Below are 27,278 nucleotides of genomic sequence, written 5' to 3' on the forward strand. Positions count from 1 at the left end.
ATGAAAACATATGTGCCTCATAAAAAAGAACACACCTGGGCAAAGCCAATAGGTGTCGCCTATGGAAGAGCTGTTGGCTCGGTCAGTCGAATGGGGGTGATTAATGGGAGGGCGGTTGGGGCTAGTGAAAGGGAGGGCAGGTGGGGTGGAGAGCAAGAGCAAAAAAAGCACTATCATGCGGTCATCATTGCCCCTGCTATTGCGTTTATTTATTTATTTACTTATTTTTTTAAGTAAAACGAGGGCAGTGCGGGAAGGAGGGAGGGGAAACTAGATGGGGGCAGGGAGAGGAGGGAAGAATTAAGCAGTACAAGTGTGCATGGAAAGAGGGAGTCAAACATCACATCTCCTCCCCTGCTTTACTGCTCCACAAATGATGCTTAAAAAAGCACAAAACTTTCTTTCTTGGGCCTCAGCTGCCTGGCCTCCGCGGGGCTTAGGTTTCATGCACGGTGTTAGACCTGGCATGGTTTAGCGTGGTTTCCCTTGCCTTTTTACCTCAGTGCCTTTGCCACTGCTGACCAGTGCTAAAGTGCAAGGGCTCCCTGTCTAAAATGTAATGATACTTGGTTTCTCCATGAATGGCTTATTTGATTTACTAGTAAGTCCCTAGTGCAGTGCACCAGCTGTGCTCAGGGTCTGTAAGTCAAATGCTACTAGTGGGTCTGCTTCACTGATTGTGCCACCCACATGAGTAGCCCTGCAAACATGTCTCAGGCCTGCCACTGCAGTGTCTGTGTGTGCAATTTTAAACTGCCATTTTGACCTGGCAAGTGCACCCTCTTGCCTGGCCCAAACCTTCCCTTTTATTACATGTAAGGCACCCCTAAGATAGGCCCATGGGCAGGGTGCAGTGTATTTAAAAGGTAGGAAATACACTGTTGTGTTTTGCATGTCCTGGTAGTAAAATACCGCTAATTTAGTTTATCGCTACAGCAAAACCTATCTCACCCAAAGGTTAGCATTGGAGCGGTCTTGTAACATCTTACAAGTGTATATTTCAAATGGGAGCAAATAGAAAATTGGAGTTTGGGGTCTCTGGACTCACAATTTAAAAATACATTGTTTAGTGAAGTTGGTTTTTAAATTGCAGGTCCGTAAATGCCACTATTAGAAAGTTGGCATTTTCTTACTTTAACCATTTGGTGCCTCTGCCTGTCTCTGAATACACATCTAGGTCAGGATGACAGTTGGGCTGTTTGTGCATTCACTCTAGGCAGTCACTCAAAGGTAGATGAGGTTTGCCCTGCATATCCTGATGTCCTATCACCCAGCTGATGGGTTTGAGGAGCTAGTGTGGTGGGAGGAGTTTACACTGACACCTGAATGGGCTGTGCCTGTCCCCACACACATAAGTCTCCACCCCCTGTAGTGTGTCTGGAGCTAGGCCAGGGAAAGGCAGGGTCTTGTGCACTACAAAGACCTTTCTTTGAAGTTTGCCTACTTCAAAAGCTGAAATGGGTAGGAGTACTGGACTCTGACACCATATACTTAGAATACTTCTGGACTGGGGACATTCTGCCAGCAAGAAGGGCTGTGTTGTTATCAGAAGGGACTGCCACTTTGCTGTGTGCTTTGCTGGGCTGTTGCTTGGTGCTTCTGTCCTGGGAGTGAAAGGACTCTGCTTTGCTTTTTACATCCTGCTTTCTAAGGTTCTCCAAGGGCTTGAGTTGAACTTGCCTTCTGTTGGAAATCTCAGGGCCATCAAAGACTTCATAAACCAAGCACCTGGGCTCCTCTGCTTTGAGCCCTACTATGTCAAGGGGGTCTAGTTCCTGGGCCCTTGGAAGTGAGTTCTGGTGCTGAAGAGCAGAAAATCCACGCATCGATTCCAAGCGTCATTTTGGAACGGACGCTTCATCGCAAAACTCTACACATCGCTGATGCCTGCACCGAAGCGTGGTCCCCGCCTATCGCAACTGTAAAGAATAGGACTCCGACTGCGGCTTTCTACGAAGCCCCTGACCTTTCACAAGAGGACATCCGAAGAACCACCACTGTGTGAGTCTTGAGCACAGCATTACCGAAGCCCATGACCCACCGCTGCAACTCTGATACAGCGCCTGCTTCAACACCATGGAATCGACGCAGTGGAACTTGATTTTTGACATTTCATTGGCGCATCATCCCAGAGTGCCCCTTTCATCATTTAATCCGCACCGCAGTAAGGAACCGAGGTATCATGCCTGCAAATGATGCATCACCTCCCCTGCACCACGTATCATCACTGGGCATTAGTGGCTCAATGACTTAAGGAACTGACGCATCATTGTCTACAGCAAGGCATCACCTCCTCTGCGCAAAGCACTGTCCCTGAGCACCAATGTGCCACTGACCTGCATAGAAGTAAGGAACTGACGCATCAACTGCTTTTTCGATGCTTCACCTCACCTGTGCCACGTATTGCCTTTGATTTGTGACGCATCTAAGGTACTTTGTCCTAGTCAAGCGCAACCATTGATTTCTTAGAACTATAACTTTATTTAACTTTGAAAATTCATATCTTGAGTTGTGTATGTTGGATCTTTGTCGTTTTGGTCTTGTTTTAATCAGATAAATATTGGCTATTTTTCTAAACTGGTGTGGAGGGGTGTGTGTGTGTGTGTGTGTGTGTGTACAAATATGTTACACATTTGAGTGCGGGCTATTCTGAGGGTGTAACTTACTTACCCTGACTAGAGTGAGGGTCCCTACTTGGACAGGGGCAAAACTGCTAACTAGAGATGCCATTTCTAACACGTGGCCTTTGACCTCTCTTTCCCTCCAGCTCACCGTCCCTCCCGCATCTAGCACGACATTTCGCTTTTCTTTCTGTCGCAAGAGATTTGTGCCATTAATCACAAGACAGAAAAAAGGAAACCGAAAGGAGGCACAGGAGGAGTAAAAAAAAATTAGAATGTATTGTTTTTTTCCTCAGCTAGAGGCAACTGGAAGAAGGGAGGGGCGTATGGAAGAAGAGCGGGTGTAGTATCATGTAATGGAACAGGAATGGCTTGTGGAGCATGCCCGGCCTGACTTTTCACAAACAAATATATTTTTGGATATGACTGAGATCCCTTTTAGCTTAAACAACAACACATATAAAACAAATCAAAACTTCAAAGCCTACCAGCAATAGTTTGTGTATTGCCGAAAATATACCGATAAACAACACACATAAAACAAATAAAAGCTTCACCAACACGACAAAGGACGAAAAGAAGTCCTACCTGAAACACAGACAGAAACACACACAAAAAGTAGCGCACACAAAAAATGTAAATGCAGTCAAGTGAAAGGCTACAAGTAAGACGGCCATGTTCGGTGGGCGGCAACAACATGCAAAAAGGAGGGACATATAATCAGCCATGAATTCTGGTAAAATATTTTCACTCAACTTTGCAGCCAATGTTTATTTTTCCAAACCATTCCAGAATCTAAGGGCAAATCTATACTGCAGCCAATCCATAAAAAGTGAAATAGTATAAATCCAGCAATTATCAGCTAATATCATTACTGGATAATGACCCAAAATACTTTGCAAGTTGTGTACTTCAAGATCTGGAGCAATTGGCATGAACTACACACAATTCCTCCTACATAAACTGGGTTTTGGCATGGTATTGGCAGAGACGAAAACATTTTAACGCTGTCAATTCCAACTACAAAGAAGATATCATTAAAAACTACATATTATATCCTAGTCTCATCGATCTCAAATCAGCTTTTGACAAAGTGCCAATATCTTAGCTTTGGGAAAACGTTCCATAGGGAACATTCCCTCATTATTATTTAAGGTCATCAAACTACAGTATACTGATATGGGAGTTCGTTTTAAAACTGGAAAACAAAGTGGAGTTTCTCGAGAAATCAACAACAGATACAGACTTAAACAGGGACATGTTTTGGCCCCAATGTTGTTCAACCTTTTTAATGCAGACCTGAGTGACGCTCTAAGCAAAATAACATCTGATCCACCAAATTTAGACAAAATCCATCCGCTTAAAATGATACACAGATGATACTCTGCTTATGAGTCCAACCCCAATAGGACTTGAAAGACTGCTCTACAAACTCGGAACATAGTGTCACAGCAATAAGGTAGAAATACATCTTAATAAAACTAATATCATTACAGAAGGACGGAAAATCAAAAAGCAAGGTGCTTGGTATATTAACAAAAAAGGTCGATAATGTAAAACCTTACAATTACTCTACCATTACGTTTCCTTCCCCGATCGTAAAGTCCTTTTAAAAACTCTTTGAACTGCCCTTCAAATCACTATACTCCAGGAGTCAAAAGCAAATTAGAACCATCACTATCTTATGGACTAGCAGCTCTATCAGGTTTCTCAACCTCTCTTTTGAAACGATTAGATTGAATATATAAAAGAGTTTTTTTTACCACCAAACACCTCTCAACCTCAAATCAGGTAGGAGTTCAGACTTTCCAATCAGCTCACAGCAAGAAAATTATCCTTCATCAAATGAATGCATAATATAAAGACTTTGAACAACAACACACTGATCTCAAATATCTTGCAACAACAGATGCTCTAAAAATCCATGGCCCTTCCTTAAAATCCTTACAACTTGAAGAACTTTGTGAGGAAAGAAAATATCACAATTTATTTAAAAAAAAACAGAAACAAAATGCCAAAGAATATTTACCTAACTGAAAACAAATATTCCTTCAGCATGATTTCCCATGCGTGGACTGTGATTAGAGGGAATTTCGTCAGGGCTCCTATATTGCAAAAATCCAAACACATAGACTTTTTATGCTGGTTATCATGCCACGCCATGTACCTCCTTCCGTCTTTTAAGTCTTAATACCAATTTGCCGCATTACTGCTGATGGATGAATAAAGACTTACTTCTGATGCTATTCAATATATAGGAATCACTCACGCTTGCTATAACTGTAATAGTGAGAAATCTTGTTTATCAATCAGAAAGGGAGGTGTATCGCAATACTACATAGAGCACACGATTGATATTTGTGATTCTGAGAGAGCTCATTATATATACCACATACTGAGGTCTAACTTATGCCCCATGTGTTTGGATTTTTGCAATATAGGAGCCCTGACGAAGTTCCCTCTGGCAAAGAATCGGGAACGAAACGCATTGGCTGTGTGCCAGTTTTGAGAGATTTATTGAATAAAAGGACTTAACTATGGAATAACTGTTTACGCTGCCTTATTGACTTCGGAACGAGTGCACCTTCCAACTTTCCGTTTGAATTTGGCTTTCATTTGACACCCTTGGACGGCGGGTGCAGGAAGAGATTACACACCATACGAATTGGTAGTACATATGGGCTGGAAGTGCTTGGCCTTCGTCTGCCGTTTGTTCTTTCTTCAACAGTGGACTATGATTAACTCATACACGTCGTCTAGATGCCAGAAAAACGTTTGGCAGACTTTTGCAGTAAGAATTACAATGAAACTGATGCTGCATTGATTTTGGATCTTCACCTTTAAAGATGGAGGACCTCCATGGGCGCAAAAAGACATAACCTTAATCTGCAGATTATGTTGCTATTCCTCAGTATCAATTATCAGTAGCGGCCCGTCCCCTCCCAAAGTAGGAGGGCGGGTCGAGCCGGAGTAGGAAGGTGGGATGGGTTTGGGTAAAAAAAAAAAAGAAACTTATCGTAACGCTGCTGCTGCTGCCACCGCCACCACTGTCTCCCGCGTATCTGAACCTCCTGCTTCTGGCCCTGAGCACAGGCTCCCAGTCTGCCCTGCGGCCAATCCTGAAGCTGCTCTTGCATGAGAGGAGCTTCAGGATTGGCCTGAGCATCGGCAACTTGCGCTTTCAGGCATACTCTCTCCAGCTCCAGCAATGCAGCTAGGACTGGAGAGAGCTTCACTGTACAAGAGGTTTTTGGCCAGCCTGAGACGGCCGGCCAAACACCTCATGCGTAGTAAAGGGAGTGCCCACCACTGCACTACCAGCAGTGTCATCACCTGGACCCACCCCCAAGACGGGTCCAGGGGATTAAAATAAAGCGATAATAAAATGGTTTTAAAATCCGTTTCATTATCGTTTTATGTACTGGTGGCGCTCCTTTGCCCTAATTGAGCGGCCACCGCTGCCAATTATACATCTAATATATACATATCCGGACTTTAATCTGGACAGAAAATGCCTGGTGAAGCCAATTCATTCACTGATGAACATTTGTACCCATCGCCAAGGTTTAATCGCATGTTTAGATGGTGCAAACGTTCAACTCAACTGCAGGTACATTAAATTCATGAAGGCGGTTGAAAAGAATTAACAAAAAGGGAATCTCACTATAACTAACTTTTTTGATCTAAGCTTCTCTACTGGTCCTTTAACTGTATATTGTGTGTGTTGAATATGGATTTTTGACAATGATTTTATATTTTTGGTGTACACAATATTGTAAAAAGTTTAATTAACCAAACAAATTATTACTACTTATTACTGTATGAGGAAGCGCAGTACTCACGTCGCACTGTTGCAAGAGGCCCACCTTACCAAAGCTGAGATGATGTGTGAAAGCTCAGATATAGGGCTATATTGCATTTCGTTTTCAGCATATGTGCAGGGCAATCTTCCATGGATCAGACCATGAGCCCCCTTTATAGGCTCTAGCGCAAACATAGAGGCAGAAGGCTGATTTTTAATAATAGAATGTGCACAGGATGAGCAGCCATTATTGAACCAGGTCTTGCATCTACCCTGCAAAACCCTATGTTATTTTGTAGAGACTTTAACTGTGTGACAGATGGAAATACAAATGCATCGCACACCCACTGCAAGGCACGGCCCTGGGTGTACATGCTGCTAATCTGGCAGCGTGGAAGACAGGGTGGGACCTAACTGATGAGTGAAGGGCATGCAACCCTCAAACAGGCAAAATACATTTTACTCTCCACTTCAGAAAGAATACACTAGACCTGATATGCCCACGTCCTCTACACATCTTCTTAGGGCTTCCCCACAATCCAAAGGTCTAACACAAAAAAATATCAGATCAACATCCCTTACTGGTTGCACTGCGATGGGGGGAGACCTTTCACTTTTATCCCAGGCAGAAGGTTGCAGCCCTAAGCCGTTAGAGATGTTGCTTATAGGGGGGACAGTACAAAGTGATAACCTTCTACCCTCAAGAGATTTCTGGCACAGTTGGAAACCTACCGACTGAATGGAAGCATAGATACAGAAGCATCTGCATTTAAAGACCCCTAGAGTTCAAGGAATGCTGTTTGGGGATCTGCTAACTTTAGAATGGGACTTAACAAGCATTGAGACCCCAATGGAGGCTAACCCACAGCTGAATGTTACTTTAGAGCAGAAAAGATCCAAATACGCAGAACTGTTGGAAAGGCTAAGGCTACTTAAGCACATTTATAGGAAACATTCACAGTCTCTTAAACCTGGTATGCTATTAGCCAGAATCATCAAAACTGAAGCTACATAAGGACCGTTAACAGTGGTAGGCATTCATCAGGAAGTTCACAGGCTGAAACCATAAGGTGATTGCAAAGAAGTATGTGATGCTATATTCACTTCCTCTAATCGGTATTTATATAGGTGGTGTATCACCTTGGGGAGTATCCAGGTGTTGGAGATGGTGACATTTAGACAAAGAGCCAGGTCTTGAGTCCCCTTCCTGAAGTCAGTGAGTTAGGGGGAGGTTTGGAGGTGGAGTGGGAGGTCGTTCCAGGATTTGGCAGCGAAGTAGGAGACAGAACGAACTCCACTGTGGCTCTGCTTGGATGCAGTGGACGTGTCCGTGGTTGGAGGAGGTGGATTTGGGTTGTCTGGTCAAGTGGTGGTTGATGTAGGAGGGTCCAGAGTTGTGGAGGATCTTGTAGGCATGAGTCAGTAACTTGAACTGGCATCTCATCTGGATGGGGAGCCAGTGGAGAATTCTGAGGTGGGGTTGATGCTAGTCCATTTGGGAAGGGTGAGACTGGCTGAGGCGTTCTTCATGGTCTGTAGTCATTTGAGGAGATGGGAGATGGTTCCGGCATACAGTGCATATCGGTAGTCCAGTCAGCTAGTGACGAGGGCTGGAGTCACTGTTTGACTGGCGCTTGAGGAGCTCCACCTGAAAGTCTTATCAAGCATGCGGAGGGTAAGGAAGCAGAATGAGGTTACTGCGTTGACCTGGCGCGTCATGGAGATCGCTGTCTAGGATGATGCTGAGGTTGCGGGCATGGTTGGTGGGGTAGGTGAGGAGGGTCTGAGCGCTGAGGGCCACCATGCGTTGTACCATTTCCAGGAGTTCTTTCTGAAGATGAGCACTTCCATCTTGTCAGTGTTCCGCTTCAGACAGTTGGATCACATCCAGTCGGAGACGTTGGTCATGGTGGTCTGGAAGTTGAATCTGGTGGTGGTGGTGTCTTCTGTGAGAGAGAGGATGAGTAAGGTGTCGTCAGCGTATGAGGTGATGTTGAGTTCATGGGTGTGGGCGATGTCTGCCAATGGAGGAATGTAGGTGTTGAATATGTTGGGGCTGAGGGAGGATCCCTGGGTTACTCCGCAGATGATGCTCTTGGGTTAAGAGGTGCAGGGCGGTAGATGGATCTTCTGTGTGCGTCCTCTGAGGAAAGAGGTGATCCACTTGAGGGTGTTTCCTCTGATGCCGATGTGGTGGAGTCTGGAGAGGAGGGTGTGATTGGATGCAGTGTTGACTGATGAGAAACACGCAGCAGAGCGAAAGACACTGACCATGGATCAGAGAGATGCACTTGAAACCCCAATCACACTATTAGAGATTCAACTAGTTCTAGCCCAACTTGCACCTAACAAGACTGCTGTTAGTGAGGCCTACCCTCTGAATTTTATATCCCTTTCTTGAACTACTGGCACAGGTCTTATTTTTGAGGCTGGTAAGGGTGGCAGGCTTTTGCCTAGGACCGTTTGTAAAGCAATAGTTCCCTTGCCTAAACAGGGCAGTGTTTTCTAGGTGCCCTCCACCTATCATCCCCTTGGTATGACTATTCTGAATTGTAAATTCCTTGGTTACATTTTAACGACTTAAGCTGGTTTTGGTCCCTCATGATCAGAGTTGATTCAAGCTAGACAGCTGCACGTCCTCAAAGAAATTACAACTATTTAATTTTTTAGAAGGTATGCATGAACGCTCTCTAAACTCAGGGGTGTTGTCTATGGATATTGACAAGGAATTCAATACACTGAACTGTGACTGCGTTTTCAGGTTCTATGGCACATGAGATCTGGTGATGGAATACTGTAGCAGAGGTGCCCTTTACACTCATCTACCGCTGCATGTGTGAGGACAGGTGGGATCATTTCCTAACAAATGAAAGAGCAGTGCAATACTGTACAGAGCTGTTCTTTGTCCCTGCTTCTGTTTATCTAACCCATAGCACCTGTGGTATGAAGGTATGAGCCAAGAAAGGCTGACTCTGAGAATCAGTATCAGGAAGGACCTACACAGTATATACTTGTATGTGGACAGTGTCCTTCTTTACATATGTGATTTTAAAGTAGAACTGGAGCTGGCTCTGGGACACCTATAGGCCTACGGGAATGCCTTGAGAGTCATATTGAGTAACCGTAAAACAGGTCACTTCTCCCTAAACCAATGTAGTACATTTGCTCCTCTTCCATTATGCGCTCATGTGCCCCCAGCCTTTGAGAGTGGGTTACAGAAGAAGAGTGTGGTAGTTTGTACCTTTTCGGGAATATAGTGAGGATCCATGTAAAGGCACCAGCAACAAAGTGCTGGTTTAGATCCAATCAATGTACATCAGGCTATATTTGGCTTAGTCTGCACAAAGGCCTAATCTTTCTTTACCAGATACCGGGACCCTCCTCCCTGTGGGTTTAAGCTTGAGACACCGCAGGGTGAATGGGAGTTTTCGAAATGGTTAAATAGGCCAATGGAATCCTTTCTTGCATGCTACCTAAGTATTTACTTAAGGGGGTTCTACACCTGTGCCGCCAAACAGGCGACCACTCTACTTCATTGGCACATCCACTGCTAGAAGCAGCATTTCAATTCTTCACATGGGCAATACCGGCATGAAAATGAGGGCACACTCTATGTATGTGCCAATGGAGTATTTTATTGTAGCATTCAGTTAGAATAATTTAGCATTACTGCAAGCCCTTCATGTGGTGCCTCTTGTGTAGCAGATATAGAGGTCTTGATATGCAGAAACAATAAACACAGGTTTTGCTACATATTAACATTTGTTGATTTTTTTTAAACATGGACTTATTTATTTTACAAAACAGTATTTGCAAAAGGTTTAAATATACTATTAAATGTGTCACAAATAAACGAAAGAATATGCACTACACAATATCAACAAAAACACATTATTGAAAGTATGCATGTGAAGTAGATTGCCACACATTATTTTATAATCATTGTCTATATCGTAAACTTGGATATGGATTCGATACCTTCATTTTTCCTTGAATTTGTCCTTCCTTTGGACAACGTTTTTCCCTCTCGTTTTTTTCTATATTTTGTGACTAATGCCATTGGGTTTCTTATGACAATGCCATTTGTTATTGTAATATTGATGACTATGTGACACAGAGTATAAACTGGGTCCTTAACCAATAATCTGAAAGGTTTTGGATCAAGAATTCATCCCTACTGCGTACATTTGATGGTCTTTCCCATCCGTGAGCTAGTGAAGGTTCTTGTTTTACAATCAAAAACTAGTTCCACAATTTTTATTGCCATTCATTCACTGGACAACTGCTTTTTATACTCGACTGGACAAAAGAGGAGGGTTATAACATGATTTAATAACATAGGCAGCATAATAATTTCGGATTGCAATGGTTTATCTGTTCCTTAGGGAACCAGTGTATTGTTTCTAGATCTACCTTTTCATTCACTATTCACACTACAAACAGAAACGCAGGCCTTTTGTTTTTTTAGGTCGAGCATTCGAAACCTCTTGTATATACTTTAGTATATACTTATATGTGTATGTGGGCTCTGGAGCTCATCCCTAGGACTTGTCTGCTTCCGCTTATGGACTTTTTTTTGTTCAACTGCCTCTATCTAAGTGTCTTGATAGAAAACAACCAATAGAGGTCAGTAAAGTACCAGAATTGCTTTCTACTGAGGGACTTAGTTTTTTTTTTTTTCTGGCAACTCCCTTTATTTAACTTTCTTGATAGAAAACGACCTGCAGAGATCAGCAAAAAATACCAGAATCACTTAAGCATTCTCTAGATTGCAGTCCATAGAAATTGTCTTCCACGAGCACCCGTAGACAATAATATTTTTTTTAAATCTTGTATTTTCAGTGATATGACCACCAAAGGCACTGATTTTATATTTAAAACAGAGCTTTGGACTATACCATTTCCTTCTGAAAAGCAATATTTCTTGCCATGTGTTCCCATACCTGGCATGTCATGCAGTTTAGTGCTTACTTTCCCTCCATGTTAAAGAACAGTAGATGTTTCAGCACCCAGGCTAATGTGCTGCATAACTAAATACATATAAGGTCCCAAGGGTGAGACCGATTGCATTGCAAATGCTTGTTTAGTTTGTTGGTGCAGAGTTATGTAAAGGAAGAGTCTATTTTTGCTTCCGTTAATGCAGAAGTTCCCAAAATGCTGTCATGGGAAGGAAACGACTGCACACTATGTAATACAGTCCTGATTGATGTGTGTGAACCGCTGCTATTCTTTCTTTCTTTACCTGTGTGTATTGCTTTTGTATGCGCTAGGATTGTGTAGAAAAGTAGCCCTGGGCGGTAAATTCCGTTCCGGTCGCGGAATTTGGGTAATTTCGCGTTCTGCGGAGAACACGGAATTGCCAAAAATTCTGCAATCTGCGGCTTCGCGGAATTTATTGCTTGTTCGCGCATTCAAAATGTGTTCGCGAACAAGAAAAAAGCATCGCGAATGGGTGGAACAAGCAATTCTGCATGTTCGCGGAACTTTTGTGTGTTCGCAGAGATTTTTTACCGTTGCGCAGAGCTTTGCATAGCGCGACTACGCAAATTCCGCCCACCCCTATAGAAAAGAAAGTGACGATATTCTATGAAAGTAAAAAATTTGCCCTGCTACACGATGATTTAACAAGATTCCACTTTATACTCAAAACATACCTTTGCATAAAAGCTGGATGTCCCAGCCTGGCAGGATCCGTGGCCTAGTCCAAATTTCCTATCATGATCTGTAAATGAAAACAGTGTGGATTAGATCTAACTGATTCATCATACATTTTAAGAAAAGTGCATACATTTCCTTACAAAAATAACTGAAAGGCAGAAAAACCTGTTGACAATCAGAGCATGCTGATCAGCTGAAACCTTGGGAGCAGTGTGGATGAAAAGTACACACCATGACTTTAAATAAGCACTAGAAAAGACAATAGTTCTGACGTTTACTGCCCGGCGCAGACCTATTGTCTCTGCCAATTGGTTTTTTTTGTCCCTGCTGACACTCGTGCTTTTGGCTTTGCCAAAGTATATTGAGTTTTATCAAAAACATTATTCCGAAAACTGCAATTGCAATGCATGATTTTGCTTCGTTATTGGCTATTCTGCATTGAAAGATTGCTGGATTTCATAGGCAATCCCGAGTGTTGGGTGTGTGTGTGGGTGTGTGTGTGTGTTTTTTTACAAAAACGAAATTGGTTTAAATACCAATACTCAAATTGTAAGCTAGTCAAGTTTTTATTGGAAAAATACGAAGTGTGTTAACTTGCAAAAAAAATGCATGTTCTAGGACACTGTAGCACAGCCTCCACAGCCTCTCATACGGAAGTGACGCTAGCATTTAAAGTAAACATGTTTGAAAACTGCGCATAATAATGCAAGGTACTCACAGCTAAATCACAATTATCAACGTATTCTTCAATCAGGCTTCATTCTAGTGGAATTAGTAAGTTACATTTTGAAAACTTAATTGACATCACACAGTCATTATTACAGGGATGAAATATGATGAATGAGAGCTTTAAGGACAGATTGCTAGCTGTAGGTCACGTGTTACCTTGAATTTCCTTTTAGTTACAAACACATATTAGGAATTGAAAGAGACCAGAAGACCTGCAATTTTGAACAGACATTAAGGGCCTTATTACGATGTCAGTCGAAGTTGCCTCCAGCCGACACCACAATTACAATGCGATGAACATGGTGCAGTCGCACACTCCCATTTCTCTATGGGAGCTTGTGCTGTGGCCGTAAACCGCAATTGTGATTGCAAAACAGTCACAATTTACCACCTACTTCAAGTAGGTGGTAAAGCATTCGCAAACGGGAAGGGGTCCCCTTGGGACCCCTTTCCTTTTGGGAAAGCATGTGAAAATATTTTTTAAGGGCAGGCAGTGGTCCCAGCGACCACTGCCTGCCCTTAAAAAATGAAACAAAAATGTTTCCTTTTTTTTTTTATGCAGCCCGTTATCCCTTCGGGATTTGTGAATAAAACCACTGTTGCTCTAGAACTATACATATTATCTTTATTTTACGAATGGGTTGCTTGGAACCCAAGTCACGATTCATTGATTCACTTCACCTAATCTTTCATCTGCCCATCAGATTTTGCAGTTGTTGCGGCATCTCACATTGTCTACTTTAGGGCTTATCATTTCCAGAGTATACCTTTTATTTTGATTTTGGTATCCATCGTCTTCTATAGGACGCAGAGGCTGTCTGAGAGTACATATTTTCAAAATGATAAATTCGTGTGGGAGAAGATGAAACAAGCACAAGATTGATTTAAAGGCGGCATGTTGGAAATGCGGGCTAGTGGATTGCACATTCTTAGGTACAAATAGCAGGTGAAGGGAAGACATATTATCAATGAAGGACCCAAAGCTTAGCTTAGTGAAGGCAATAACTGGCGCAATGTTGCATGTGTATAGGCAAGTGTTAATGTGTTTTCTTGGTTTAGTTAGATATGAAGTCTGTTCTGGGCTCTACTGACAAGACCTGTGTGTGAATATTTGCTGTGCAGAGGTGTGGAAGTTTTAGGGATGAATTTCAGGGCAAGGTGGAAACAATGAAACAATTGTTTATGCTTCACATTTTATCAAAAACAGACAGCTGCTACACAGCGCTTGAATGGGAGATGATAATGTGTTTGTGGGGTCACAATAGTTCGACAGGTATTCATTCTGAACAGAAACCCTTAGTTCATCTCATGACGTGTGATATGCTGGTCAGGCAATGCCTACATTTTCTATATGGCTTATGTATCCTGTTATGTCCAGCTTCACACTGATGCAAATGCCATGAAGGAGAAATGTGGTAGCAGATTACGAGTCCTGATTGCCATGTAATGAAAACAGGGAAAGGCAACCAATGTGCCGTGGAAGAAAAACGTGGTGGAAGATTGTTGGTCCCAGCTTGGTATTTGGATGAGGGCAGAGATGGGGAACCAGATGACTAAAAAAAGTCCAACTGTACTTCTGTTATAACTATCCTCCCAGAACTATTATTTAAGGAAAACGATACGTTTTCTTAAAATAACCCTCACCCACCAAAAGGTCCCTTGGTGACATGCTTCATCATCGGGTTCTTCACACCCCGGTGCGGGGTGGGGCGTGCTACAACCGACGAAGACGTCGGAGCACTTTGTAGGGTGTGGGCTATATAGTGATGTGAGAGTGGAAGGGTCAAAAAACCACTGTGAATTAAAAAAAATTCCTGGCCACGAGGAACCTAACCTTTATTAAATCCTGTAGCTGGTATTGTTAACAAGAATTTACAATGCAACGGTCTCGGCATTGTTAAAGTTAGAGCTATTGGCATTGCTCATGACAATGCCGTTTCTTTAAATGTTTTAAAAACAAAAACATAAACAAAAATAATGTCATGAGCAATGCCAATAGCTCTAACTTTACCAATGCCGAGACCATTGCATTGTAAATGCTTGTTGGAGGGGGTTAGCGAGGACTGTTTCCTTTTAGGGTAATTTTATGCAGAAACAATGATCGGTTTGATAATTACAGTCCAAATAAGCAGCAGACACAGAACTCGCGTTGAGTCGATGGGAGAGCCCGATAGGTGCTACCACTAGCTGCAGCACGGCTCGGGGGTAGGTAAACAGTCCCCGCCCGCAGGTGCCAGACTCGCCCTGTCACACCCCGGGCGGCACCGTGCAGGAGCTGTCATCCAGCGGGCCGGCCTGGAAACACACTGGGCCGCTCCGGAGGGGCACTGACAGTTGGCGCAGCGCCAAAGTGAGGGGTCGCCTGAGCCCACCACCTTAACGCAAAGTAAACATTGAAAGCAGCCCGACTGCGGCCGGGGACAAACTTCACTTTGCAAACCCACTGGCCGATGTCAGCTGCAAGTACAGGTCTGTGCAGCCCATATTCTGTGCCGCCCCCGCCCCCCCTCCGGATCCTCCGCCCACAACCCGGCTGAGTATGCACTCCACCCGGTCACTTACCAGCAGACAGTCGGTATTGACTTGGCTGGCAGGGTCCCGCAGCATGGCATCCATTCGCCCCAGGCGGGCCTCCAAGCTCTCCCTGGTGCTTGGCATGGTGGTTCCGCGGCGACTCTGTTTCTGTCTCTTGGTTCAGTCCCTGAATGGATGCATCACCCAGAGGGAGTCAATCGTGTTCACCGTGGAGGGACAGGACGGGGAAAGTGGTGCCCGTAACTCCTGGCCCCGTTGTCTAAGTGACTTTTTGGCTCCCTACCTGTCTCCTTTAGGCCTGCCCATCCGGACTGGTACATGAGCACGCTTTCTGCTGACAAGCTGCGGCGCGGGCCCACAGGGCCCGGGCCCCCGTCAAGCAGGCTCCCGAGTGGCTTATCTCGTGCTCACAAACAGCCCGCCGCAACGCCCCTTAACGAGTCACCTTTGTTGCGTTGCTCGTGCTTGTTTGAGGTAACCATCGGCTTCCCCGATCCAAGCATGTTTTCGTTGCATTGTTTGCTGTAAGAAATCGCTATTTGGCCCGAAGCAGTCTCTCCGTGTCGTGGAGCCAGCGGTCCTTGCCAAGTGTCGCTCTGCACAGCTACCTCCTGCCTTTCCATTAGCAAACACCCTGTATGTTGTCTGTTGCACCGCAGGCCCGGGCCGCCGTCAAGCAGGATCCCGAGTAGCCTATCTCGTGCTCTCAAACAGCCCGCCGCTATTAATGAACATATGCTGCGTGCAATGAGGTCGTTATACGTGTTCGTGACATAGCGGATTTACGTGCACTAACCCATCCATTGCTCTCTGGTTCTCCCTGCATAACATTTGGCAGCAGAATGCACACCTTTCAGCGTGTTTACTGTGGCGAATCTCCGACTAAAAGTGGTATTTTTCATGTATGTTCGTGGTCTTTTAGAAAACGGAGTGATGCCTGTCGTCGTTCAGTCGCAACAACCAATCATCAGATAGTATCAGATATTTTGGAAAGCCTGGCTTACTTATGCTTTTGGGAGCATCCTTGGTGTTTTAATCCATGGTGACATTTGTACAATATGTAGAATTCGAATTTTGTTTTAGTGATAATATCTACCTTTTAGATAACGCACATTACACCTCCTAGCTCCGCTGTGATATTAAAATGCCACCCATCATTTAATTTACCCATGCACTGGTGTAAAGGTTCCAATACGTTCAGGATCGAGTTCCAGCAATAGGAAGCTGTATATACATAAAAAAAACAAGACAGAGCAAAAGGCAAGCACACCACTGCCTTTCTCCGAGGCAGAGCAGAAATGCCTTGGAGAAACGCAGCGGCGTTTTCGGATTCGGGGGCGTGTTTTGCTGTTATCTCCTATTGCCATTGGCTGGAGGAGCTAATTAGACTTTCTGCAAAAAACACGCCCCCCGATCCGAAAAGGACGGGGCCTGATCGGAGTGACGGGACCTCTTCTCCAATGGCTGGCCAGCATTGAAGAGGCCAGCCAATGGAGAACAGGGGAGAAGAAGGGCGGGTTCAAGCCCCTCTTCTCCAAGTCATTAAATCTCCGACATCCGGTTCTGCCTTCGGCAGACCGGCGGTCCTCGACCTAAAAAGGGGGAGAGGGAGAAATACAATATAATGGGTATATGTCTCCTGGTCTACATGTTTCTAGCCTATCCCCTATGCTTTTCTTCAGGACCAAACTAAATGATCCCTTGACCACTCCTTTGAAAAAAGCCAAATTGGTCTTTTCAATTATACTTATAATAAAGTGTACAATGTAGAGTGTAGATTTTCTCATGCGAATACGATACCTAGTTGTTATATTTCTTCGAAATGTTTGTTTTCCTTAAATAATAGTACTGGAAGAATAGTTATAACAGAAGTACAGGTGGACTTAGTTTGGTTATTCATATTTAGTAAGCACTATTACTGCTTATAGTGTATTTTGGCAACGTTTGGAACAATTTAGCTTTACATTTAGTTACTGCATTGTTGGGTTAGTGGATTAAAGTTACATTTGTGAAGGCAGTGACTATTAGAGGGGTTGTAAAGTTTTGAAAGTGGTCTTGTGATCGAAGGAGAGCACAATGAAATTACTGATGAAAAAAGCACCATCATTTTATTCTAGACATATGAAAGGCTTTTTTTTGCACATAAGTCGATTCTGTACTATTAGACCTTGTTGTATCATTCACAGTCTAATACCTTGGTAGAAGAGATGAAAGAGGTATCTAGGGAGTGGTGTCAATTAACATCGGCGAGATCTTTGGATGTAAAAGAAGTGATGAAGTGCTGAGGGCATACAGGTGCAGGAACTATTCGCAATGATAGCTGATCATGTTTCAGGGACAAGGATGACTCTAGCATGGATTGGATAAATGGGGAAAGTTAATCTTGATCTAGAGGATGCAATTAAGAAGGTGCATGTGAGAGCAGACATAGCGCAGGGCTATTGTGACAGTAAGGTGACAAAGACCGATATGGTGGTGAGGTATGCTGAACTGGTGAATGTAATCCCTTTCAGTAGCCAACATGTGCTCTGCTCTGCGAATCATACATCATATAGAAGAAAAATGTGTGACCCGCAATATATGATTGAGTGGATAAGATCTAAAGTTTAAAAGTGGGGCAGATGTCTCGGTGGCTGATCCGCCTTTGGGTATGTGTTGGGACAGAAAAGTCCTTCACGTTGTGATGGATGTGCACCCTTGCTGAGTGCCCCAACCATAATGATGTCTGGATTCCTAATGCTGATTTTTGTTGTCATGGGTGAACACGGATCGTGAGTGTGAGCCATGACATAGGCCTGTCTCACAGATTGCAGTCTTTTTGGAGTGTGAGGGGGCACCCAAGTGCTACCCTCATAGTGATGAAAGGCTACTGCCTTTCCCAGGAGTTAGGCAGCAAGAGCGCTGTGATGGCAACAAACTGTGTAGTGATCAGTAGGATTTGTTTCTTGCGTCACTGGAGTGAGGTCTAGGGGCCCACTTATTTAAAGTTCTCCTGCTGTGTGCTTGACTCACCCATGGCCTTCATCTGTCTGTGGTGTAGTGCTGCACAGCCTCTCTGTGTTAGAAATGTGCTGGGTGCATGTGTGCTTGAGAATGGTACAATACAGTGATGGTGTAGTGCATGTGTGTTATATGCATGTGCACGATATATGTGTGCCTGTGAATGGTACAGTACAAGAAAGATGTGGCGCTGTGTGTATATAAGAAATGTATGTACTGAGTGTATGTGTGCCTGAGTATGGTACAAAACATGGAAGATTCTGGGTTCCATTTTGGGAGACCCATGGCTAACTGGAGAAACATATGAGGCAGAGGAATCACACCAGACTGATTTGTGAATTGCTGCATTCCTGCGAGCTGAATTGTACACACTGTAGGAAGGAAAAGCTAGGCTGTTCGGTACACTTCAAAGGGTGCTCTATGATTCGGAAGAGGTCACTGGGAAGGGGCTCAGGCACATCTCAGCATGGAGATAGGGCTGATAAAAGAATCAAAGAGTAGATGTGTGGCAGGCCCTGTGTAACCTTTTGATACCCATCACTGTGGCTGATATCCAGATGTCAACCTCTAGTCAGAGTCATGGCCTGTGAGGAGGGGCTATCAGATCTGGAGTCACTCCCGCTGTAATAGACTGCTTTCTGAAGGAAGAACAGGGCAGAGGAGAGGGCACTTTTGAAGGAAAGCAGACCCTCAGCATAAACTTCAATGATGCAGACTCTAAATCACATTTGGTGTCTGAAAATGGACTATAAGAAGGGGAGCTCGAGCCCCCAAAAACGTCAACTTTCAAGCAGCCAGTTGGGCTGTTCAAGAAGGAGAAGATCTGCAAGACTTTTGCCTGTGACTAGGACTGGGGGCCAAGGCCTAGCAGTCTCCCAGCTAGGTGAGGACATACTACCTAGTGAATTCAAAACCACCTACCCATGGTGCTTGGCACACCAGTTCTTGCCTGCTTGCCAAGGTAAGTGCATCCTGTGAGGAAGAGGAAAGTTTAGGAGGGAGCTAGGCCATGGGAGATCCTGGTGATTGGATCACTGTAGCAGGGTGTGAGGTGAAGGCTGCTGCAGTGATCGGATTGTAGAGCATGTGCAGGGTAAAGTCGGCAATCCCTGTATTCCAGAGTAGGGCCACCGTGAAGTGAGCTGTGAACGTTGCTGCACCGAATGGGTTATTGCCCTTGTGAAAGTTTGTGCCTGTATGCCAGGTGGGGCAGCCATGAAGAATGTTGCTGTGTCGATCGGGCCATAACCCGTGTACAAAGCAAAGTCAGTGTCTCTATATGCCAGGTGTGGCAGCCGAAAAAATTGCTGCCGTGCTGATCGGGCTGTAGCCGGTGTGTACAGAGTGAGGACAGTGATCCCGTATGCAGGGGGGATACTGGGACCAAGGCAAGGAGTGTGGCCTGGTCATGACTGTTGTCATAAGGAGGAGGGCCACCAAGATGTCCAGAGCAGGTCCAAGCATTACTCAAGACCAGCACCCGGAGCCTCGCACCACCCCCACATGTGGGAAGGATCCCAAGAAACGTACCAGTATTAGGGGAGCATCGAGGTTCCCCACAGGACTGCGTATGAGGAACTCAAGGCCACCCAATGGCTGACCCTCCTGGGCTGTGTGTGAAGAACTTACTGTAGACAGCTACTGTAGCTTCAGCACTCACAAAGGGGGTATGGTCAGAGACTCAGATGTTCAGAACCTGCTGGTGTGTAGGCCTGGGACTAGTTCGCGGAGTTTTGCTATGAGGAACTCCACGAAGTTACAAAAAAACTCTGCGAAGTTCCGGGAGTGGCAGAGTGCAGTCCCAACTGCAGTTTGTGCTGGTATTTCTGCTGCTCGGATAGTAATTCTACCCGAGCAGCAGCTTGCGAACTTACCATTCGGGATCGCAAACTTACCGTTCGCGATCGCGAGCGGAGAAAAAACTCCGCTGCACATCGCGAAGCGGAGTTTTCGGCACTCCGCGAGCTCCGCGAGCTCCGCGGAGTGCAGAAAATTCCGTGAACGGAGCGAAGTTCACCACCCAGGCCTAGGTAAGATTGATTTAAGGGCTAGACAGCCCTGGGGGAACTTGCCTGCCGAAGAGCACTCCGGCGCAGGAATAATTTGACTTTCAGTAAGAATGGGACTCCTGAGACTCAGACTACTAGTAGGTCTTAATCTGAATGTTGCCTATAGTAAATGGGGAATAACCACTGGCGAGTGGGAACCCACCTGTTAAACCACTAGAGACGTGACCTGAGCAGACTGTATGTATTGTTTGTGAATGAAGACTTTCACTTTGTGTTCATACATAAATACTCCTTTTCTCATAAAAGCAAATATGTCACTGGATGATCATTTATTGCAGCCACTGAACATATTTTGAGTTGTGAGCCTGTGTTCACCCGCCTGTGTCTACCTCCCCCAAGAAACCTTGGCCTGATCGACCTGCACTACCACTGAGAGTCAAGTGCTGAAGGGGGCTGGTTCAGTTACTCAGGCCCCATAGTAGGTCAGGCCCCGGGACATCAGGCCTAAAAGGTATCAACTCCCATGATTGGACCTACTAGCTCCTGCTTGCCCCATGCCGTTCTTAACATTCTTCTGACAGTATTCTTTACTATGTACTTTAAGTAAAGATGTGGGTGTGTCTATGTGTTTAGAAGAGGTAGAATAATCAGTAGGAACGCAGCATGATTTAGAAATTACATTGCATTGTCTAATGAGTACTTTTAGGGTGAGGTTGATGCTTCGCCTACTAAGATTTGTTTGATGAAAAAGAAGCAGAAAGAGATGCAATGATAGCTTCAATGTCACATTTGGAAAAGTCTCACATTAGTCATTTGGTTATGTTCAAGACATTAATAAATATTGGAAAAGTAGCTATCTTAGTAGTGGCTGACCTCCTCTTTACCATGCATGTTGTGAAGCAAGAATATCTGAAAAGTGCGGACCAACCTGCAATGTTGATCTATGGATTACTTCAAGGTCACCTTTTGTTTTATAAATTCAGATGGTATGATGCAGTAAATTAGACAAAAGAAGGACGTAGAGGATGTTCAAAGAGGTGGGAGAGAGCTAGATCTCTTTAAAGAAGAGAGCATCCAGGCTGCATTTTGCATAGAAAGCACCAATAAGAACAAAAGGGATTAGATGTTCTGTATATGTGTGCTGATAAGGAGGATGAGAATTATATCATTAAGCCCTGCAATGCATGGATAGTTTGTGTTTGGCATATGCAGATGCATGAGATGAAGGACATGATGAGGGCAGAGTGAATAAGAGGCACAAGATAACTGCCGAGATGTGTGAAGTCTGAGGTGTCAGATGCAGGGTCTTGTCCTTTGGTCATGTTCAATACAAACTGCCAATGAAAAGAGTTAAAACAAATAATACATTTGAAAGAATGTTTACAAACATGATAAAGTCTACATGGAATGTGACGGTTTTAAGTTCAATATGTATGAAAAACAATGATTAGATGTGGTAAAACAATCAAATTCTTAAAAGAGCAACACTCTGGTCATCGGGCACGTGATCACGTGATCACTGCCGTATGCGTGAGCAATTGAGGCTTCTGTTTAAACATGGCACGAGGGTAACGTCAATACCTTCCCCGTGGCTCTGGACAAGCCAGAGGTACCGACGGATAGAGCGGGGCCTCATTTTCCTGAGGTGTTGGTAGGTGAGGTGAGGTGTCTTCCTCACATTATACGGATACTATCAGCATTCCTTATACAGATAAGCGGACATCCATACGGGGGAGCGGGTGCTTGCAGTGACAGCGCCTAACCTTGCGTTTTCCACTCACCTCACCTCCCAACTTGCTGGCTGGTTCCTCCGCCCTGGTGCTTCTCCCTCCCGCCGCCGCGTTGGTCTCTTTAGCGGCCGCAGTGGGGAGGGAGCCGACTACATCTCCCAGGTGCCTCGGCGCACACACCGGAAGCAGCCCTGATTGCCTCGCGCCTGGCGGCGCTTGATAAGCGGACATCCATACCGCGTCGCGGGACCGCGCGCGGGCGGCGCCGGGCTAAGCCCGGGACAAGGGTGGGACCGTTTGTGGCCGTTAGTGGCCGGAAGAGGCTGGGCTGGACCATCCCTCTGAGTCTCACTCCTTTGAGCACTGACAGTCCGAAAGGTTTGTCCAACCATTCGTAAATTCTGGCCATTGGGGTAGTACCTATATTTTGTGCTATAGCAAACTGTGATAGGGGAGTCACTAATATCATATTGTAATTCATTTGTTGTGTATATGTATATGGTTATTTAGCTGGTTCACCATCCTCTATAATACGCTTTAGGTTTGTATCCTCTAATAGAACTTGCACAATGAGAAAGCGTAATACCCATAAAACCTTACTTGCTCACAACCAAGATGCTATTACACCACAGCTTCCTAGCTTAACAGCGATAGACCGTATGTTACAAAAGACGATTGGCGTGGTGGCAAACGCCATTGAAAGTACGGAACGTCGCTTATCATTGCCCATGGGTTGTGTCCCTCCCCTCCCCCATCCTGATCTGTCACTACTTACTACCAATTCTCAGGATTCCACCCTATTACCTTCCTTTGTATCGCTTCCAATGACTCGTCAGGTTCCTGACACCGTAGTTGTGTCTTCTATGGATAATAATGTGTCCCCTAACCCTCCCCCTTTGCCATTCTACTCAAGGCTATCCCAGTCGCCGATCATATCAGCATCCCCTCCAGGTGGTTCCCAATTAATTACCAATTGTTCGAGGTCACCTAATCTGTCTGGGATATCAGAGGATGCCCAAAACACGAGCTCGCCTCATGTAATTACCCGAGGTCAGTCTGCTAGGCTTAGATCTGAGCTATCCCATGGGGTAAATCCCTTTGACCAAAGATCTAGTGGGGGTAGGGGAACTGCAAAAAACAAAAAGTACCAAAAATCCAAGAAGCGCAAGATAACTCTTGAAAATTCTGATGTTAGTCATTTATCTGACAACCCTATTATAATATCCGAAACTGGTGGTGTTATTCCTGGAGACTCACCCTCACATAGGCTTGAAGCACTAGCAGGAAGACTCCCGGTACAACCCAACAACGAAACTACTAATACTAGTCCCATATTACCCCAGAGTGATGCTTCAAACCGGAAACATCCCTTAAGCCGTGCTCAAGAGGTTCCTCTAATTGACTGTATTGAAAAAACTATGAAGTCTCTTTTACTTCCGGTCAATGAGAGGCTTAAAGCTTTATCTACTAGGTTGGATAGGCTTGAGCAAGATATCCTTGACAACTTCTTTTCCTTAAAATCTCTTATTAAATTGCACACAAAAAATAGTCCTATCTTACAGGAACAGAAGTCACAAGATCCATTGCTAATGCATACTGTTGCTATCTTAGAAAATAATAATGTTACCCCTGGTAATGTGGGTAGTGATAACTCTTCTGCATTAAGCTCGAAAAAAGGAAATAAAACGAGCAAAAGTTTAGCAACAAAAACTAATAAGGTGTTAAGAGCCGACCAAGCTTCCCAACCTAAGGCCACCCTCAATATCCCTAACAATGGAGCTATTGCGGTAAGTGAGAGTGTCGGTCCTGCCACACCTTCACAAAATTCTGGTGATAAATCCACTCCTAAGAATGCAATTGCAGTGAGGGCAAAATTGTCAAATGGTGTAGACAGGGGTGACAATGAACAGTCTAGTCCCCCCAATATTGACCTACCTTCAGCCAGCATGCCTTATGTGGTAGTATTGGTAGGAGTCCCTCAGCTGCCATCTGGTAAGATTGAAGCATACTCGGAATTGAAAAACAAAACTATTTATCACTTGAATAAAACCTGTCCTCTCCCTCGACAGCTAGATGGGAAGGTCCTGTTTGTTAGAAGGGTTGGCTGGGTAGGCAACAGACGCAAGGAGGTCCTTGGTGACTGTATTATAGTCAATTTTCGTGATGCACAGGCCGTGAAGTTTATTTGTAACCACCAGAATGAGTCCTCTAGCAGCACAATCAGAGTAGTTGGTTTAGATTTCTTTTATCCCTGTCAAGCTTCCCAAATACAATGGCCAGCACAGGGCAATAGATTTTGGGTTAGGCATATGAATGAGCACCACCCTTGTGCTACTTCTACCTATGGCTATATGGGGGAATTTTTTGACCACAACTTAGGGTTTTGACGTGTCCATCAGTCCCCCTCGTATTTACAAATCAACCCCATTGATCCCTTCTCTTTGGTGCCCCCTTTAGTGGATATAAGTAGCACTCTGGATCTGGAAACCTCTTTCCATTGTACTCCCACTCTCCATCAAACCAATGTAGTGGTTAATTCCCCCAGAGATCAATCTGATCCAACATTGAATTGTATTAGTCCTACCCTGGAACCATTTAAAATTACTAGTTGGAACGTGGCTGGCATAAATAGGAAGTTGGGCCTGCCAGAATGGAACTCTCTGGTAGAAGATCATAAGATCTGTATTTTTCAGGAGACCTGGAGTCTGAAGCCCCTCCACAAAGTCGGGTATGTTACCTTCTTCCTGCCCGCAATACCCTCAAGTACAGGGAAGGGCCGCCCATCCGGGGGTCTCCTTATATGGGTAAGCGTTACGCTTGGTTGTAATATCACGCAAAAAAATACTAATTGCCCGGATATAATGAGAATTTTACTGAGAGGTCCCAATAGGGGGAGAGCCCTGGAAATAATTAATGTTTATGCCAGGGGTCCTAAAAATGGTTCCATTTCCCCTACAGTAACTCTACTCGAAAATGAGCTCAGAGCCGGCAGTGATGGGGCTCAGGTGTTGGTTGCGGGAGATTTTAATTGCTCATTTGAGCCCCTTGCGACCGAAGATATTTTGGACCTGGTGGAAGATGATTTAAAAAGAGGCATACCACCATTAACCATTAAACCAATTAAAAAGTGGTCCCAAAGGGTGATACAACTAAATGCGTTGACTATGGAGTTCGGATTGAGAGCTGTAAATGGCCGCACTGTCTCAGACTCAATGGGTGCAGACACCTACAATAGGGTGAATTGCTCTTCACGGATCGACTATATCCTACTTGATTTTTCACTTTGGAACTCGGTTCAGGATATGACGGTCCTATCTACTATTGAGAGTGATCATAACCCGCTGTCTTTAACCCTTAATGATCTATGGCCCAGTAAGACAACTGGATTGAGTCATAAGCCTGCCCCTAAAGTTTTACTATCCAATTGTGGGCGGCGTCTAAAGTGGAACAAAATAGCTCTAGACGAAATCAAACTCAATCTCATAGACCAGACCTTGTTGACCTCTCAAACAGAGCTTGATGCTATTTCTCAAAGTCCCCTTGCAATAGGTAGGGTAACCCTAATCTTTGAAGAAGCAATCAAAACTATAGGGGAGATTTTCCTTAAACAAGTGCCCCGGGGTAAACCCATAACAAATTCACAGCCGAAGGGCACCCACGATTGGTTTACTCCTGCATGTAGGCAGGCAAAAACAGCATTAATTAAAGCAATTAAGGGTAAAACACAATCCCTAATACAGTACAATAGGACGAATTACAAACGGGTGATAGCTAGTGCCAAAAAGGATTGGGAGGATGAGTACTGGTATACCCTGAAAAAGGCTAGCTCTGCTAAGGATCCTAGACTTTTTTGGGATACTATCAGAGCTAGGAATAGACCTGATAGTAACCATATCACATGCAGTATCACCAGCCAAGCATGGTTTACCCATTTCTCCCAACTGTATACTTGCCCACAGGGGTCTAGCACTGGAGCACCATTTGACTACTTTGATTTAGAGGGTGATATGACCGAGCCCGATTATACAACTAAAGAAGTAGAGTCTGCTATTAAAACTATCTTGCCCCAAAAAGCGGCAGGGCGTGACGGTATTCCTGGCGACTTGCTCCGCTACGATATTCCAACGTGGGGGAAGCTTATACATTCCCTGCTTGTTGCCATCCATAAAGGTGCGGCAGTCCCAGAATCATGGAAGGGCGCGGAGGTAGTCCCTATTTTTAAAAAGGGCTTAAGGGACGAGCCTTCTAACTACCGCCCTATAAGCTTATTGGATACAACCCAGAAGGTAGTCGGGAAGGTCCTATTGGGGAGGATCCAACAATGGATTGAAGATAATGATATCCTCTCCAATTACCAAGCGGGGTTCAGAACAGGCACGGGAACAATTGAGCAAGTATTTAGATTAATGCTGATCTATTGGAAGGTCGTGGTTATAGGCAAAGGCAGTCTTTATCTCGCTTTCATTGACTTAAAGACTGCCTTTGACCTTGTGCCTAGGGAGATCTTATGGGAAGTCCTTTATAAAATGGGCCTCCCACGCTATATTCTCTCAATGTTGATGAGGCTCCACGATGGTAATTTTGCCCAAATTAGATGGGGTACACAGGGCGAAAAAACAAACTAAATCCCGGTGGATAGAGGGGTCCGTCAGGGATGTGTTCTTGCTCCCACCCTTTTTTCTTTATATGTCAACGGTGTGGTTGAGCACCTGTTAAAAGACCCTTCAGACGAACCATCCCTGGCGGGCGAGCGTGTCCCAACTCTCCTCTTTGCGGATGACACGCTGTTGTTATCCAAATCCCCAATGGGCCTACAGAAGCTCCTTAACAACTTTCAGACCTTTTGCTTGGAGCGGGGATTGGTCATTAATACTGACAAAACCAAATATTTGGTGATGAACCCCCCAAAAAAACTCGCCCGACCCCCTGTCCTGAATTCAGTACCCTTAGGTAGGGAGAGGGTATTTGATTACTTAGGAATACGCATCTCGCAAACAATGCAATGGACCTCCCACTTATCCAAAATGCTTCTAAATCATAAGAGGGTCACAGGGGCTCTACTAAAGGAACAGCGTCTCTGCACAATAAGACCGATAGCCCCGATTGTAGACATCTATAAAGCAAGAGGAGTTAGTTCAGCTCTATATGGAGCAGAACTATGGGGTACCCAAAATATAGATGAACTTTCCAAATC

General features: G+C 44.6%; 1 protein-coding gene across 1 annotated transcript in view; it reads right to left on the reverse strand.

Moving 5' to 3' along the window:
* Positions 1-27,278, reverse strand: part of ITGA4 (integrin subunit alpha 4) — a 466,594-nt gene that overhangs the window by 351,191 nt on the left and 88,125 nt on the right. Inside the window, exon 5 of the mRNA XM_085646210.1 lies at positions 12,078-12,145. Coding sequence (XP_085502336.1) covers positions 12,078-12,145 — 68 coding nt within the window. The remainder of the gene's footprint in view (positions 1-12,077; positions 12,146-27,278) is intronic.

This window comes from Triturus cristatus, chromosome 3_1 (assembly GCF_964204655.1).
Source record: "Triturus cristatus chromosome 3_1, aTriCri1.1, whole genome shotgun sequence".
NCBI lineage: Eukaryota > Metazoa > Chordata > Amphibia > Caudata > Salamandridae > Triturus > Triturus cristatus.